The sequence below is a fragment of the Urocampus carinirostris genome, chromosome 1 (assembly GCF_059441175.1).
Source record: "Urocampus carinirostris isolate Australia breed hairy pipefish chromosome 1, RoL_Ucar_1.0, whole genome shotgun sequence".
NCBI lineage: Eukaryota > Metazoa > Chordata > Actinopteri > Syngnathiformes > Syngnathidae > Urocampus > Urocampus carinirostris.
Window position 1 is genome coordinate 66,027,156 of NC_142349.1, and position 16,446 is coordinate 66,043,601.

The following is a 16,446-nucleotide window of genomic DNA, read 5'->3' on the forward strand; positions in this document are numbered from 1 at the left end:
GAACATTTTACCACTGGTTGGTGCAAAATAATACTGTCCTTTTGAAGGTAGTGTAGTCCTATTGTATTATTTTTGCAAAGGAATGGGGATTTTGTGTATTATTCATACAGAAGCTCTATGTAGGAAAGGTCAAAGCCGACTTTACTTCCTCAGAGAGCTGGCCTCCTTCAACATCTGCAAAAAGCTCCCGAAAATATTCTATGAGACAGTTGTGGCAAGCGCCCTCTTCTATGCGGCAGCGTGTTGGGGAGGCAGCGTCATGAAGAAGGATGCCTCTCGTCTCAATAAACTGGCGAGGAAAGCGAGCTCTCTTGTGGGCTCAGAGCTGGACAGCCTGACAACAGTAGCTGAGAGACTGGCACTGGAAAAGCTGCGGTCAATCATGGACAATCCATCGCATCCACTACACAGCATTATCTCCAGACAGAAGAGCAGCTTCAGCGACAGACTGCTGTCACTGTCTTGTACCACGGACAGACTGAAGAGATCGTTTCTTCCTCATGCCATGAGGCTCTTTAACTCCACCCGGCGGAGTAAAGGCCCACATTAAGCCACACCCCCTACATTGCATATTACCGAATTTTATTGTAATATGTATTCTGTGTTGCACTATCTAGATACTCTATAGAACACGCTACTTTGGGTATTAGCACGTCACAATGGGTATTTGTATATTGTGTTCTTTTTGCTTTATTATTGTATTGTTCTCAGCACAGGGATGCTGCTGGAAATGTGAATTTCCTTGCGGGGATGAATAAAGTATCTATCTATCTCTCTACCTGGTATCTTTATTGATGACTATTCAAAAATTAAATTTTCTTTTTAAAGCCAGGGCCTCAAACGATCCTCCTGCGGCCCACAATTGGCCCCTACGCAGTAAGTTTGAGACCCCTGGTCCACATCGTGTTTATATCTTGCATTTTATCCAATAGCCATCATTTGTTGGCGCCTTTTGTATCTACAGTCTGGAATAGGACGTTCAAAACGTAGGTCCCTCAACACGTCCATGAATTACTGCTTCCTGCCAAGATGAGTTCTGGCACGCCAACAACGCCCGGCAGGAAAAAAAGAAGTGGTAACTGTTACTGTCAAGTCCTTACTTTTCCTTTCAAGTGCGTGTGTGTTTGCGTGCCTTCGTCCTGTGAGACAGAGGGCAACTTACCGACGTCATCGTGTTGGACTGAGACTCCATGCATCAAAGAGCCTGCCCTAGAGAACATCGTGAGCCATTGTTTCCCGACGGTTGTGCGCCGGAAAACACTGTTCATGATCCCATAAAAGTGTTTCTGGCACGTTGACTTTGGCAACCCTGGGCACTGCGATTTATGGATGGCTTTATGAAGAGATAAGCAATTGAAAGATTTTTTTTAGAAGGTCTCAACTTTGACATGTTTGCAAGAAGTCTTGCATGGTGACGGACAAATGTTATTTAAAGCAAATGACAAGAATGAAGATATTGCATGGGTAGTCTCTGGGATCTTACCACTTTGCTTCCTTTTCCTGGACGCAAAGGGATCGTTCGGGATATCCCAGAATGAAGAGCCACTCCGTGCAGTGGGTTGTGAGCAGTGTTCCCTCTAAGCTGCGCGCGTGTGCAATTGCGCACTGGTCGCACATTCTCAGCGCACAAGAAAATCTAGCCAGCGCACAAAAATGAGGGCTCAAAATTAGTAGTTAAGAAGCGACTTAAGTCAAAGTTACAGTGCATGAAGGTAAAAATACACGGGTTCCCCCGACGTTGTGTCCTAAATGCGGTATTTTGCAGTCGAGTCGAAGTAGAACGAAGTTGAGTAAAGTTAGTAGAGTTGTCGAGAACCGGCTTCTTCGGCTCAGCTCACTAAAAGGAACCGGCTCTTTCGGGTCCTAAACGGCTCCTCGGGTTGTTTTTGCTTCTTTAATCCCAACATGACCAAATATTATGTAAAATTATGCACAAAAGGACTTTAGGGAAGGGGGGAATAGAACAAAAAAGAAAAAAATACCGAAATGAAAAAGTAGTGAAAAGCTGAGAAAAACAGAAACAAAAGCAAGAGAAAAAAAGAAGGAAAAATTTAGAAAAAAGCCAGAAAAAAAGAAAAGAAAGAAATGTAGGAAAAAAGTAAATAGAGAACAAAAAGAAAAAGTAACAGCTCGGAAAAAATAAACACAATGAGATTTTTTTAAAGGAATTTTAAAAAACACGGAAAAAAGAAGAAAAAGTTTGTGTTGCTTTCAAATAATTTCCAATTATATCAAGTGAATCTTGTTGCCAACGTTGTACTTCCACTAAAAAATGTGATTAAGTACAATTCTGTATCTTACAACCGACTAAATAAGCCCCCCAAAATGTTAATATTATGCGACCAAATATGTCAGGAAATAAAAAGAAATCTTGTGAAAGAATTGTAAGAGCAAACGACATTTGTAGGCCGTACAACCTTTGCAATAGTACATGAGTCAATTCATTCAAAAGAGAAAAATAATTTTGCATTGCCGGAAACTCAGCAAAATGTAACTTGATGTCAAGTTTTGGACAAGTTTGATAATTAATTATCTTGCCACACTTGGGATTATGGTTGCTCACTGTTGTTTCAAGCGTTGCTCACCGACTTTGTGTGAACGCTCAGACCCGTAAGGAAAACTAGAGGAAACATTGGTTGTGAGTGATGATGGGAGGGGTCTGAAGTCAAGCTAACTTCCCATCATGGGAAGTGTGTGGCCAAGCAGTTTATAAATTCCTACCCGTGTTTACACCTCACCCACAATCCAATCGATTCTCGTTTTTTCAGCACCACACAGAGGAAACGTCTGGGCCGCTTTTGCAGTGTTTTGCGATTTGTCAGACAGACGGGCACCGGCCCTACAATACATGGACATAGCCTGTAAGCTGCTCTCATATAAATCAGTCTCCGCAGATGTTATTTGGATTCCAGAGCGCCTAGGAGGAAATTGTGGGTTTCTCTCTCCTGGACCTTCTTGGTGCAACCAGCACTCATGTATAGCAGCGGCTACTCTCAGGTGTCCAAAGCCAGCCCGCAAGCCCAGAAGAAGATGCAGTATCGGTCAAAGGGCAAAGGCTGTGGCTACTACTTGAGAATCATCTTCTTCTTTTCCTCGCTGATTCAGTCGCTGATCATCGTTAGCCTGGTTCTCTTCTTGGTCTATGGCAAGACGCAGGACTCGGCTTCAACCTCGCGCATCCAGGATTTGGAGGAGAGCTTTAGTCGGCTCTCGATAGAGAACGTGGCCCTCAGGCAACAGAGGAGGAATCTGACAACCCTTCTCAACGGCACCCTGATGGAGAAGACCCGTAACGACTGGGATCTGCTGAGATTTCGTCGCTTGTCGAACATGTCCGCCATGTTTATTCAAGACCTAGATAAGAGGCTGGTAAGTACATTGAGAAGTTTTAGAGTTAACAAATTGAAAGGTCACCTGCGTTGTCTCATCTCATCTCATTAGCTGCACCGCTTATCCTCAGTAGGGTCGCGGGGTGCTGGAGCCCATCCCAGCAAGCAGTGGGCAGGGGACACCCTGAACTGGTTGCCAGCCAATCGCAGGGCACACGGGGACAGACAACTGTGTTTTAGGAATTTAAGTAACAATCCCGTTTCTGAAAGTTATTCATTTTTAATTTACAATGGTACAATCCCATGGTACAAAAGTCAACTGGATCCTGCACTGTTTAAATCTTTATATTTTGTATAATTGTAGTAACCACTAAAAATCTGAAATAAATGTTGTTTCCGAATTACTTGCACTGTATTTATACTTGTACTGCTAAAATTTCATTTATTTCAAGTAAGCTAGAGTTTGTCCAACAACATAATGGCAAATCTATGTCATCATTTGTTTTTACTGATTTGGTGATGCGTTCTTCTTTCACAATAAACAGCAACAAGCCAATATGGAGCTCATGATGTGCAAGAGACAAGCCCAATTTCCTTCAAATTGCCCTCAAACCAATGGTAAGTAAACCATTCTATAGTTCAGGGGTCACCAATTTTTATGAAGCCGATAGCTACTTTTTGGTTTATGATGAGTGCGATGGGCTTCTAAATTGATATTTGTATATGTAACTAATGCTATTACTGTGTTATTATTATGTTATTACAATGTGCCAAGTATTTAGAAGTAGGGCTAAGATAGGCTCACTAAAACATCTGCTATTTATTAGGCCGATAGCTACTTTTTGGTTTATGATGAGTGCGATGGACTTCTAAATTGATATTTGTATATGTAACTTATGCTATTACTGTGTTATTATTATCTTATTACAAGTATTTAGAAGTAGGGCTAAGATAGGCTCGCTAAAACATCTGCTATTTATTAGGGCAGTGGTTTTCAACCTTTTTTGAGCCAGGGCACGTTTTTTACACCACCAACCAAAAATGTTATAAAATGACACTGAACAGTATGTTTAAATCCAACATAATTTATAATACCCCCAGTTTTTACAGCACAGACACTTGACAATAACATAATATTTGCAGAAAATGATTCATAAATGTTTTATAAAATTCTACATTTGAAAAAGTGTCATTGGATAATTTCTCACGGCACACTAGTGTGTCCCGGCACAGTGGTTGAAAATCATTGTATTAGGGCACTGAGTGATTTACGTATACAAATAATATGCTAATTTCAACAATCTTTTTTTAAGAAAATGATCATGCCAGGTGAAAATCAAATTTCCTAGATAATCACAATGACCTATCACGGTGAACAGTTTTCAGAATATTCTACAAAACAAAAAAAACAATACTTTTTCTGAATTCACCCAATGGCCCCCACAGACAAAAAATAAAAAGGTTCCCCAAAACAGAAAAAAAATATTACAAGAAACAGAAAAAAAAACAAATTTCAGATTATTAGGAAGTCACTGCATGTCCGTAAAAACACAAAATTCACAAAACAGGGGGGAAAAAAAAGGAAAAAATCTGTAAAATCCCCCGAGATTCGATCTGCAACCTCAGTGGAAATTTTAAAATCCAAGCTTAAAACACACTTCTATTCTATTCTATTCTATTCTATTAATAATCCCATATTTTAAGTTGACAATATCTGTGTATTATTTTCCCTCATGTAGGTTTTAGATCAGGGGATGGTGTCATAATAGTCTGTAGTTTGCAATAGTCATTGATCTGTGCAGCATTTGTGATTAAGGGCTATACAAATAAACATGACTTGACTTGTAAAAAACTATCAAACTTTGAAAGTCACTATATATTCTGAAAAATATCTGTGAATAACAGAAGAAAATATTCTGAAAACTTAAACATAATATTCCGAGAAAAAAAAATATTCAACATTATTGAAAGTCATTACACAGCCCAAAAATATTCAGCAAAAAACATTTTGGAAAATAAGAAGATACTACATTTGGTGACCCTTGCTGGACACCTAAATGAAATAGATATCTTTTTAGATTTTGTTATAAATTTGCTTGCATATACTCTATTTTTTCAGTCATGCGTGTAATGCCTGCATCTGGAGGTTGCGGGTTGGAGATGGAGCGGCTGAGCGCTCGGCTGGAACTCGTCGAGTCCAATTTTACTCAGACCACGCAGAGGATGAGAATGGAAATGGACCAGATTTCCAAGGACAGGGACAACCTTGACCTAGAAGCTATTCGCCTCCGAAGAGACAAGTCAGTCCATCTTAAAGAAATTGAGCTCAACAAAGAAAGATGCAAACAAGACTTTGTTCAGTCCTTGAGTGGCGTTTCTAACGTCTCAAGAGCCTTCCTCATGAAGATCGAATCCCTTTTCCCAACTCACATTGCTTTCCAGCTATCCTGTGAGAAACAAAGGGAGCATCTAGAGCAGATTCGAAGCAACTGTACCAGTCTGTCTAGAGAGGTGGAGGACAGGTTCCAGCGCTACCTGAACAATGTAGGCGATCAGATGTCCGACATCCAGTCTGAGAACAGCCGCTTGAAGGCTGAGAACCAGCGACGGTCCGACGACTACCGTGTCTGCAGTCAGAACCGCACAGGTCTGATCCTAGAGCACAGAAAAACCTTAGAAAAGCTTCAGCTGAAACATGACAAGGACTATGAAAGACTTCTGTTGGAGAAGAGGAGGCTGAGCGGTGATATTGAAGTCCTCGAAAATAACGTCAACTACAAAAACAAAGAAGTCGAACACCTCACGGATCAAGTCAGGAAGCTCAACTTGTCCTGTGGGCCTAAGGTGGGTTTGTGTGTTTGTCTGAGAATATTGTATAGGTTTTTTTTTTGTTTCCCTCCCCGAGTTAACATTAGTGCAATTTGAAAAATATGGCATCAGGGGCGTGGCTTTGCAATGGATTTGACAGGGAGGAAGCAATATGTGAAAATAGGAGAGTTATAATAATAATAATAATTGGGCTTCTGTTGTGGAGTACCACAGGGTTCTATCCTGGGTCCAAAGTTATTTAATTTACAGTATTTTCCGCACTATAAGGCGCACCGGGTTATAGGGCGCACCCCCAAAAAATAGTTTTTGGTCCTATATTTTCCATACATAAGGCGCACCGGATTATAAGGCGCTACAATGGGAACGTCGACAAAACAGTCAGATAGTTCAGTCCAACTTATTACCCCCTTAACATTCCCAAAGCTTGCAAAGAAGCAAATACGTGTCGTAGACACGTGTGGATGCGGTGTCCGTACGATGTCACTCAAATGCATCTTTCCAAATATCATTCGGAAGGTTAAAGTCTTGGGATTCAAGAAATGCCAAACATTTCTTAGTTTCCATTTTATTTTTTGCTGGCAACTGTGTGGACAGCAAAATAAGAATTTTATTGTGCAGGGAAACGGGGTTCTTTACTGTGCACATGACAATAAACACTTTGAATTGAATTGAGTTTAAAAATAGACTCATCACAGAAACATCAAGATCGTTCTAAAACCAGATACCGGGAAAATATAAATCCGCATAGCTCACCTAAGTTCTCTTGCAGCCTTCACGTAACCATGGTTTTCTTACAACCGTGAGTGTAGTAAATACAGGAGAGTAAAATATTTACAAATACAGAATAGTAAAAAATGTTTTCTCTATGCCGTAGTGCAACCCAACGTGTGATTCACATTCATCTTTTTTGGCCAATTGCAGGCTTTGTTTCGCCCCTTTAGCCTATGCAAGACTGTAAATAATAAAAAGGATCCGCCCCCTTTACCTCCGAATAACTTCAGCCAATAGTGACTGATTCAAATGATGATTGACACATTGGTTAGGAAATGAAACGCCGGTATATAAATCCCAGCATACACCGCGGACTACTTCGCCTTCGGGGGGAAATCTAGTCGGCGGCTGCTTGCCTTAGTTGCAAGACTTTGCGACTTAATATTGATCCATATACAAGGCGCACTGTATTATAAGGCGCATGGTCAGCTTTTGGAAAAAATAAAAGCTTTCAGGTGCACCTTATAGTGCAGAAAATACGGTACATATTAACAATATTTTTAATGTTTCAAAACTATTGAAAATAGTCATATTTGCAGACGACACTAACATTTTCTATTCAAATGATAACTATATTGATTTGGCAACCTGTATTAATCGTGAATTAGTTAACCTAAAAGTATGGATGGATATAAATAAATTATCGTTAAATTTAAATAAAACCAAAATAATATTCTTTGGTAATCGCAAGGTAAATCAAGATTTAGAAGTAAAAATGCATGGTGCTGCAATAGACACTGTATCAGAAATTAAGTTTTTAGGGGTCATAATAGACAATAAATTAGGCTGGAAAACACACATCAGACACATACAAACTAAAATATTTAAAAGCATTTCAATAATTAATAATAATGCATTGTATTTATTATATTGTTCTCTAGTGCTGCCATACTCAACATATTGTGCAGAAGTCTGGGGTAATTATTACAAAAGTTCACTACAGCCCCTTTTTATCCTCCAAAAACGTGCAATTAGAACCATACACAGGGTAATCGAGATCATACTATAATATTTTATTCATGCAGTCCAAATGATCAAAATTGGATGATTTAGTAGAATTTTTCACTGCACAACTGCTATTTAAGGTCAACAACAAAAAAATGCCAGAAAACATCCATAAATTATTCATTCGGAAAGAGGGAAATTATAATTTAAGGGGCTGTAGTAAATTTATAATCCCAAAGGTGAGAACCACCAGGAAAAGGATGTGTGTGTCTGTGTGTGGAGTCAAACTTTGGAACAATTTACAAGACGAGATCAAACAATGTCCAACTATTCACTTCAATCCAAAATTACTGGAGGAATACAGAGATGAAAAAATGGGTGATACGAGACATTGGGAATAGTGCATCTAGAACTATGGTTAACTTTGTGTTATTGATGCTATTGTTATATCATAACTGTTATTATTAATATTATTACTATTGTTGTGTATTTAATAGGGAAGATGAAGGGGTAGGGAATATAAGCATTTGCTTCTTACTACCCCTTTTCGAACATATTATGTACCGTATTTTCCGCACTATAAAGCGCACCTAAAAGCCTTTATTTTTTTCAAAAGCTGACCATGCGCCTTATAATACAGTGCGCCTTATTCATGGATCAACATTAAGTTTTCCAACTAACTTGCAGCCGCCGACTAGATTTTCCCCCGAACGCCAAGTGGTACGCGGTGTATGCTGGGATTTATTTACCGGTGTTTCATTGGCTAACCAATGTGTCAATCATCATTTGAATCGATCACTATTGGCTAAAGTTATTCGGAGGTCAAGGGGCGGATCCCTCTTATCATTTACAGGCTGGCATTGGCTTAAACGGTAAAACAAAGCCTGCAATTGGCTGAAAAAGATGTGTCAATCATCAGTTGAATCGATCACTATTGGCTAAAGTTATTCGGAGGTCAAGGGGCGGATCCTTTTTATCATTTACAGGCTGGCATTGGCTTAAACGGCAAAACAAAACCTGCAATTGGCCGAAAAAGATGAATGTGTATAGCACGAGGCTGACGGCATAGAGAAAGCATTTTTTTCTATTCTGTACTCGTAAATATTTTATTCTCCTGGATTTACTACCCTCACGGATATAAGAGGACATTGGCTGCACATTATTATGAACACAATGACTTCGGTGAGCTACTCCGGGTTTTATATTGTCCCTGTATCTTGTTTCAGACTGAACTCGATGTTTCTGCAATAAGCGGTGCAGATAATGGATGGAATGGAGTGTCTATTTTTAAATTCAACTCAATTCCAAGTGTTTATTGTCATATGCACAGTAAAGTTGCGAGCGAAAAAGAAAATAGATACTAAGGAATGATTGGCATTTCTTGAATCCCAAGACTTTAACCTTCCGAATGATGGAACGATGCATTTGAGTGACATCGTACGGACACCGCATCCGCACGTGTTCTTGACACGTATTTGCGTCTTTGCAAGCTTTGGGAATGTTAAGGGGGTAATAAATTTGACTGGACTATCTGACTGTTTTGTCGACAGTCCCATTGTAGCGCCTTATAATCCGGTGCGTCTTATGTATGTCAAAAATAGGACCAAAAACTATTTTTTCGGGGTGCGCCCTATAACCCGGTGCGCCTTATAGTGCGGAAAATACGGGTAATAATATTGTGTTGTTGAGTTATTGTTTTTGTTATGTTTTTTATTTCTATGTTCGGATAATGTCTTTATTCATTTATTTATTCATTCATTTCAGACTGGATTGGGTGGCTTGCCAGGAGCTGGTGTCGGACAGTTGGGAAGGGGAGGGACGAATAGTTTTGGCTCAAACTTCAACTCACCCGGTTTAGGATCAGTCAAACCAGCATCGACTGGGTTGGGCTCACCGAACTATGGGTCAACTGGATTGAATCCAAGTTCTGGCTCAACTGGCTCAGGATTAAACAGATTCGGGTCCACTGGATTGGGATCCTCAAGTCTAGGTTCAACTGGTTCAGGAGTAAACAAATTTGGATCAACGGGGTTGGGCTCTTCCAGTGTTGGTTCAACTGGTTCAGGATTAAACAGGCAACAATCAACAGGATTGGGCTCCTCAAATTTTGGTTCTACCGCGTCAGGGATGAACAAACAACATTCGACGGGTTTGGGCTCCTCGAGTCTTGGTTCAACTGGGTCGGGATTAAACAAATTAGGATCATCTGGTTTGGGCTCTTCAAGTCTTGGTTCAACTGGGTCAGGCTTAAACAAGTTAGGGTCAACCGGTTCAGGAAGTAATAAATTTGGTTTAAGCTCTTCGAATACTGGATCGAGTGGGATAGGATTATCCAATCAAGGCTCCACAGGGTTAGGTTCCTCTAGCCTTGGCTCAACTGGGTTAGGCTCCTCAAATTTAGGATCAACTGGGTTAGGTTCCTCGAGTCTTGGCTCAACCGGTTCAGGAACTAATAGATTTGGGTTAAGCTCTTCGAATACTGGATCGAGTGGGTTAGGATTATCCAATCAAGGCTCCACAGGGTTAGGTTCCTCTAGCCTTGGCTCAACTGGGTTAGGCTCCTCAAATTTAGGATCAACTGGGTCTGGATTAAACAAATTCGGATCAACAGGAATTGGCTCTTCAAGTCTTGGATCAACGGGGTCAGGTTTAAATAAACCTGGTTCAAACAGTTTGGGCTCCTCAAGCTTTGGCTCGACTGGGTCAGGATTGAACAAGCTAGGTTCATCAGCGTCAGGTTCCACTAGCATCGGCTCGACTGGGTTAGGATCCACTCGGCAAGGATCACCTAGTTTGGGCACTTCGGGTCTAGGTTCAACAGGATCAAATAATAAACCAACTTCAAGTGTCAAAAGTAATCCATTCTCCTTCTTCGGATTCGGGACGAGTAACAGTAACTCGGGGCAAAGTAAGACAGGAAGCGGAATAGGGAGAGGAACATCTAGCGGATCTTCACTTGGTGAATCTTCACTCGGAAGTGGACGAACCAGTGGGATGGGAGGTGGATCAGGTAAAAAAAAATACAAATCTGTGTCGGTTACAGTTCCAGGTCAATAAAATTGTCTGATGAATGTTTTATTTTGTGTGCATACAGTCACCGCCTCTCAGCACGTGCAAGAGCTGCTACGTATGATAAATCCGTCGTACGCTAACGAGTAAGTATAAAGTAGTACAACTTTCAATTCCGGTTATATTTCTGCAGTGTTTTGGTCACAAAAGATACATTCACTCTTCAAAATCTGCAACTCAATGTACGTACTATTAACAGGGTTGGGTAGGGTTACTTTAACGTGATTACTTTCAATTACTTTTGGATTACTCCAATACCAAATATGCAAATAAAAGACTTCCTTTTGTTTCTTTTTTCTCAGCTTTTCACTACTTTTTTCTTTTCTTTTTTTTTTTTCTTTTTTGTTCTATCCCCCCTTCCTTTAAGTCATTTTGTGCATAATTTTAGATAATATTTGGTCATGTTGGGATTAAAGAAGCAAAAACAACCTGAAGAGCCATTCAGGACCTGAAGGAACCGGTTTCTTTTAGTGAGCCGAGCCGAAGAAGCCGGTTCTCGACAAACTCTACAAACTTTACTCAACTTCGTTCTACTTCAACTCGACAAAATACCGCATTTAGGCAGGGTTGGGTAGGGTTACTTTAACTTGATTACTTTCAATGACTTTTGGATGACTCCAATACCAAATATGCTAACAAAAGACAAAAGAAACAAAATATGAATACAATTATGACTCACAACACGTGGTAAGCGTTCTCTCCTGGCTTTGATCTCTTTGATCTCCGGCAAAACTAACATAAAATGCGACAGAAACGAAATGAAAATCAATCCAAACAGCTTGCCAACATCATTTTTGCCGTTCCACGTATTCCGTTACTCCCCAAGCCTGCACAAAATTTAGTCATTTTATTCATATTTAGTTTCTTTTGTCTTTTATTAGCATATTTGGTATTGGAGTAATCCAAAAGTCATTGAAAGTAATCCAGTTAAAGTAACCCTACCCAACCCTGACTATTAAGTAGTACATATGCAAAAATAAATACCCATCATTCTTACTTCATTAATACCGAGTGGCAAGATTTCCCTTTATATCATGATTTTATTTATTAATTTTAAATATAATTGTTACTATAAATTATGATCTCATACTTTATTTTAGTTATGGTTGAATAATGCTCCATTTTTTAGATGAATACCAGCACAATTGTAATAAACTGTAGTCGCCGGTACTTTTCAAGAATCATATTTTCTCACTAAATATAAAACTAAACCGATTTAGGCTATAGGAGGTCGCAGGTTCGATTCCCGGCTCCTCCTTGTTATATGTCCAAGTGTCCTTGGGCGAGACACTGAACCCCTAACGCCCCCGATAAGCAGGTGATTACCTTGCATGGCTGATGCTGCTATCAGTATGTGAGTATTTGAGTGTGTGTGTGTGTGTGAATGGGTAAATGTAAAGCACTTTAGGAGGTGTTCAGTGACTTGAACATCGCTATATAAATGCAGACCATTTACATTTTAGTACCAGCTCCTCGCTGAAAATGCGATGTCTATTTCAAACATTTTTACAGCACTGGAAAACATGGAAAGTGTATGTGTTATGTTTATCCTCCTACAGAAAGCATTTAAAAATGAAAAATATATTTTCCTCCCCTATCTTTCTCCATGTGTAAACATTTTTGGTAAAGCACCAGGGTCCCACTTAGCCTCGCTAAAGAGCCCCATGCGTGTTGCTTACCCCCTGCTCAAATAGATAACAATTTCTTGACTTACGAGTACCGTAAATTCCGGACTATAGAGCGCACCTGATTATAAGCCGAACCCACCACATTTTAAGAGGAAAACCGAGTTTGTACTTACACAAGCCGCACCTGTATATAAGCCGCATGCGCCCACATTAAAAAAATGTAACACAAACACAAAATTAACCCAAACCCGCGATTTAAACTGAATGTCCTTCATAAAAGTACACAGTCCAAAAATCACAGCCGGCAAAATGAACAGAAAATGATACCGGTACTTAAGGTTTGATGCAGACCTGCAGAGTCCGGGTCCCGTTGAAAGTAATCCATGGAAAAAAGTGCATATTTCCAAAGGTAAGGGTGGGAAAAATATATATCCACTATTGTCGGCCGCGTCCACAAACACTCACCTTTACCGGTACCCACTTCCCGTCACCCGGCGTTTGTTTCGCCCCTTCTTTTTTATTCGCCCGTGCAAAACATATCAGAATAAGTGTCTGAAATAAATACATTACAAAAATATACAGTTGCAAATACATATTATACATGGTTACACATATTTACAAAGAAAGACGGTAAACCGAGAGTTTTCAAAGCTTTAATAATAATAATATAACTTTCCTCCCAAACGGTGCCTGTGACAGGGCAGTTAATGGTAGCAACACGCAAGCAACACGCTAGCAACACGCTCGCAACACAGAACGGGTCTGTTAAAAAAACATACCGTACTTGTAAAAATCACAGTAAACCGTCCTCATCTTCCTTCTTAGAACTGAAGCCATCAACGTCTTCCTCAGTGTCGGAAAGAAACTTTGTCATATAGACGTCGTCCCACGCTCCCTTATTCCAAAACACGCTAGCAACACGCTCGCTCCTTCTTTACCGGACTACTTGATTGCTTTTAGCTTGAAAGCTGCGTCATGTGCCTTTCTTTTTGCATTTTGCATGATGAGGGTATGTTTACGCTAATTTAATTTATGCACAAGCCAAGAAGTTGCAGTCTTCCTCGGCGCATGTATTCCACCGGTCTAAATCTTACCTTTTGTACTCGAGCGCCGCTGGCGGCCGTTAGAAAAATGACATAAATTGGCCGCATCACTGAATAAGCCGCAGGGTTGAACGTTTGGGGAAAAAAGTAGCGGCTTATAGTCCGGAATTTACGGCATTTGAAAAAAAAACGTATGTCTAAAAGGCAGTTTATGTATTTTTGCAGATTTTTCAAATCAACATTGTATTTGTCACGAATGAAAGTTTTTTTTAACACTAAGATAATAATAATAAAAAACGATAATAAAAATTAATAATAAAACACAATATCCCGTTAAGTGCGCCATTTTTAAGTCAAAAGTCAAAGTTAGAGAGTTCCTACAGTTTAAGGCTAGCTAAACTTAAAACTTTTGAAGACTTTTAAATGCCTTTGAAATCAATTTTGAGACCAGAGTGCCCAAAAAAGTGAGTGTGTTTGAAAGGGTAAGTGTGAAGTACATTGTAAAGCGCTTTGGGAGGTCTTCAGTGACTTAAAAATGGCTATATCAATGCAGACCATTTACATTTTAATGCATGATGCAAATTTGTCAAGTATCAAAACCATGAAATGTATTTTGCTAAAGAAGAAAAAAGCAGGAAAAATATGATAACGTAAGAAAAAATATATTTTGTTCCACTGAAACTTGTAACACAGGTTAAAAATACAGCAAAATCCAAAATCACAACAAAGATGTTAACAGTGTACTTTTTTTCAAATCTTTATTCCGATTTCGTAATCTTCTTTCAGATTGGAAATTTTGGAATTTCGGTCCGTTTGGCTGCCGAGTATGCAAATTGCTAATGAGAAGCCTGCATTGAATAACTTCCGGACTTTCCCGAGCGTTGTAAGGTCGCTCATTTGCATATAATTTTCCAAAGTAGACACACAGAGAACACAAAAAAATTGGAGAAGTGGTTAGGAATCGAGCCAAAACCGCAGCCGCAGAAGAACGATTCAAAAGAAGCTTACAAAATTGATGATGCTACAAAACGTAAACGTACATTAAAAGCATCGTGGAAAGAAGAGTTCACATGGCTTGGAGGTAAAATAGAGGTACATACTGATGGCAGATGGAAAACAGTGATTTCATATACATGCAATGAATGTTATAAGTAGATTTATAATAAGCTTAAATTTAAAGTTTTTTTTCTGTTATATATTCTGATTATCAACGCTTAATACTTTGCAACAATGGGTTTTTTCACAAATAGTCACCTTATTGTGTTTCAAGTTGTGAAAAATGGGGCAGGCAACTTTATGGCTGGGCAGGCAACTTTTCAGAGTTGTCTAGTAACTTTTTCTCATGAGTTTCAGACACTGATGTTACATCTGACTTTGTCTTTTCAGAGAGAGACAAGAACTCTCCAGAATGATGGGTTAATCTTTTGTAACAAGGAATACGGAGAAGCTCTAAAGGAGTTATATATGCCACAAAGATCATCAAATTCTCCATGGTATTTATAAAAAGTCTCCACGATGTACTCATCCCAAGGGCGGACAATCCGAAGCACTTTTTTATTCCAATATTAATGTGAAATGTGTATTTTCAGTTATCATTTATCTCTTATTGTGTATAACTCTGAAAGCGATCCCACGTTGTATTTCTAAACCTGTAAATACCAAAGTCTTTGTTCAAGTACCCATCTCTTTTTAATAAACACAATCTATTTCAGATCCCGACTTGGAAGTAACTGTTTGTTCCCGCGCTTGTCTCCTATTGTGTCGCTAATGATCTAACAAGACTCGACTGAGCACATCTGGCCCCTCGTGCGAGTCAAGGACCGGATTGCTGGCACGGCCGTTTAATCCATCTACCGTGTTTATGTTTTCCTGCCAACCTGTCGGCAGTCGGGCGCTCTCCGATGGGAGGAACCTCCACCAACGTTCGTGGAAACAATGCGATGTACTTCACTGCAAAAAGAAGGTGGAAATCGATTAAGTAAACACGATACAGACGCTCTCGGGATCTTCGCAGGGGGGCGTCTTTATTTAAGACGAATGAGTGTCCGGACCTTGAAACAATGGAGTGTTGTACAAAAATATGCTGTATATCATTTCAATGCTGAAATTATTGTATGGCAGGACAGACTTTAGTTCTAAATTTCCTGAAAAATCTGAGATGACGATGATTAAATTACCGTATTTAATCGTGTAGAATGCATGCTTGTGTATAACACGCAGCACTATTTTTTGATTAAATATCTGACATAATTGCCCACTATTTTGCTGCTATGGGTACTCCCAAAACCTTGAGAAAGGCTAGGCAAAAATGAGGAGAAAAATGATTTTTGGTCACTTTGAGTCTCCGTAGTTTGTATTCTTCAGGTGTCAAGTCAAGTCATGTTTATTTGTGACGCCCTTCATCACAAGGAGTCTCAAAGGGCTGCACAGACCACAGATTATTGCAAACCACTGACTATTATGACACCATCCCCTGATCTAAAACCTACGTGAGGGAAAGGTAAAACCTCAACATGAGGAAAATGGAGAAACTTTGAGATGGGACCGCACATGAGGTTGTGTCCCCCTTCCAGGATGACCAGGCTGCAATGGATGTTGCAATAACAAATAATACACAGATATTGTCAACATAAATTGTAGGCTATTCATATGCTATATCTGTTATATGTTATTTAATTTCGCAGCTCAAACTAAGCATTGTAAGTGACAAACATCGTTGATTAAAATCATTGATAACGCAAACTATGAACACAATACCAACAAACATAGAATTTACAATTGAGTTTGAACAATTTTTATTGACACTTTTAACAGCAATTAAATACATTCACA

The 16,446-nt window shown here is 39.5% G+C and overlaps 1 protein-coding gene across 3 annotated transcripts; it reads left to right on the plus strand.

Moving 5' to 3' along the window:
- Positions 1 to 557: 557 nt before the first annotated feature.
- plvapa (plasmalemma vesicle associated protein a) lies at positions 558 to 15,327 on the plus strand. Of its 3 annotated transcripts, XM_088348860.1 has the most exons (8): positions 558 to 876; positions 965 to 1,075; positions 2,895 to 3,369; positions 3,875 to 3,947; positions 5,449 to 6,173; positions 9,639 to 10,884; positions 10,969 to 11,029; positions 15,001 to 15,327. In XM_088348860.1, the coding sequence occupies exons 3-8, from the start codon at positions 2,974 to 2,976 to the stop codon at positions 15,032 to 15,034; spliced, it is 2,535 nt and encodes an 844-aa protein (XP_088204986.1). In that variant the 5' UTR covers positions 558 to 876; positions 965 to 1,075; positions 2,895 to 2,973; the 3' UTR covers positions 15,035 to 15,327. The 3 variants fall into 3 exon arrangements, with proteins under 3 accessions (XP_088204986.1, XP_088204978.1, XP_088204970.1); XM_088348852.1 differs by having other exon boundaries at positions 558 to 1,075; XM_088348844.1 differs by lacking the exons at positions 558 to 876; positions 965 to 1,075 and having other exon boundaries at positions 2,233 to 3,369.
- Positions 15,328 to 16,446: the final 1,119 nt, after the last annotated feature.

Excerpts from the sequence above, each read along its gene's own strand:
- plvapa (XM_088348852.1), top strand. The coding sequence starts at position 2,974 with ATGTATAGCAGCGGCTACTCTCAGGTGTCCAAAGCCAGCCCGCAAGCC. Across the intron at positions 3,948-5,448 it reads AAATTGCCCTCAAACCAATG|TCATGCGTGTAATGCCTGCA; the intron begins GTAAGTAAACCA and ends CTATTTTTTCAG. Across the intron at positions 10,885-10,968 it reads TGGGATGGGAGGTGGATCAG|TCACCGCCTCTCAGCACGTG; the intron begins GTAAAAAAAAAT and ends GTGTGCATACAG.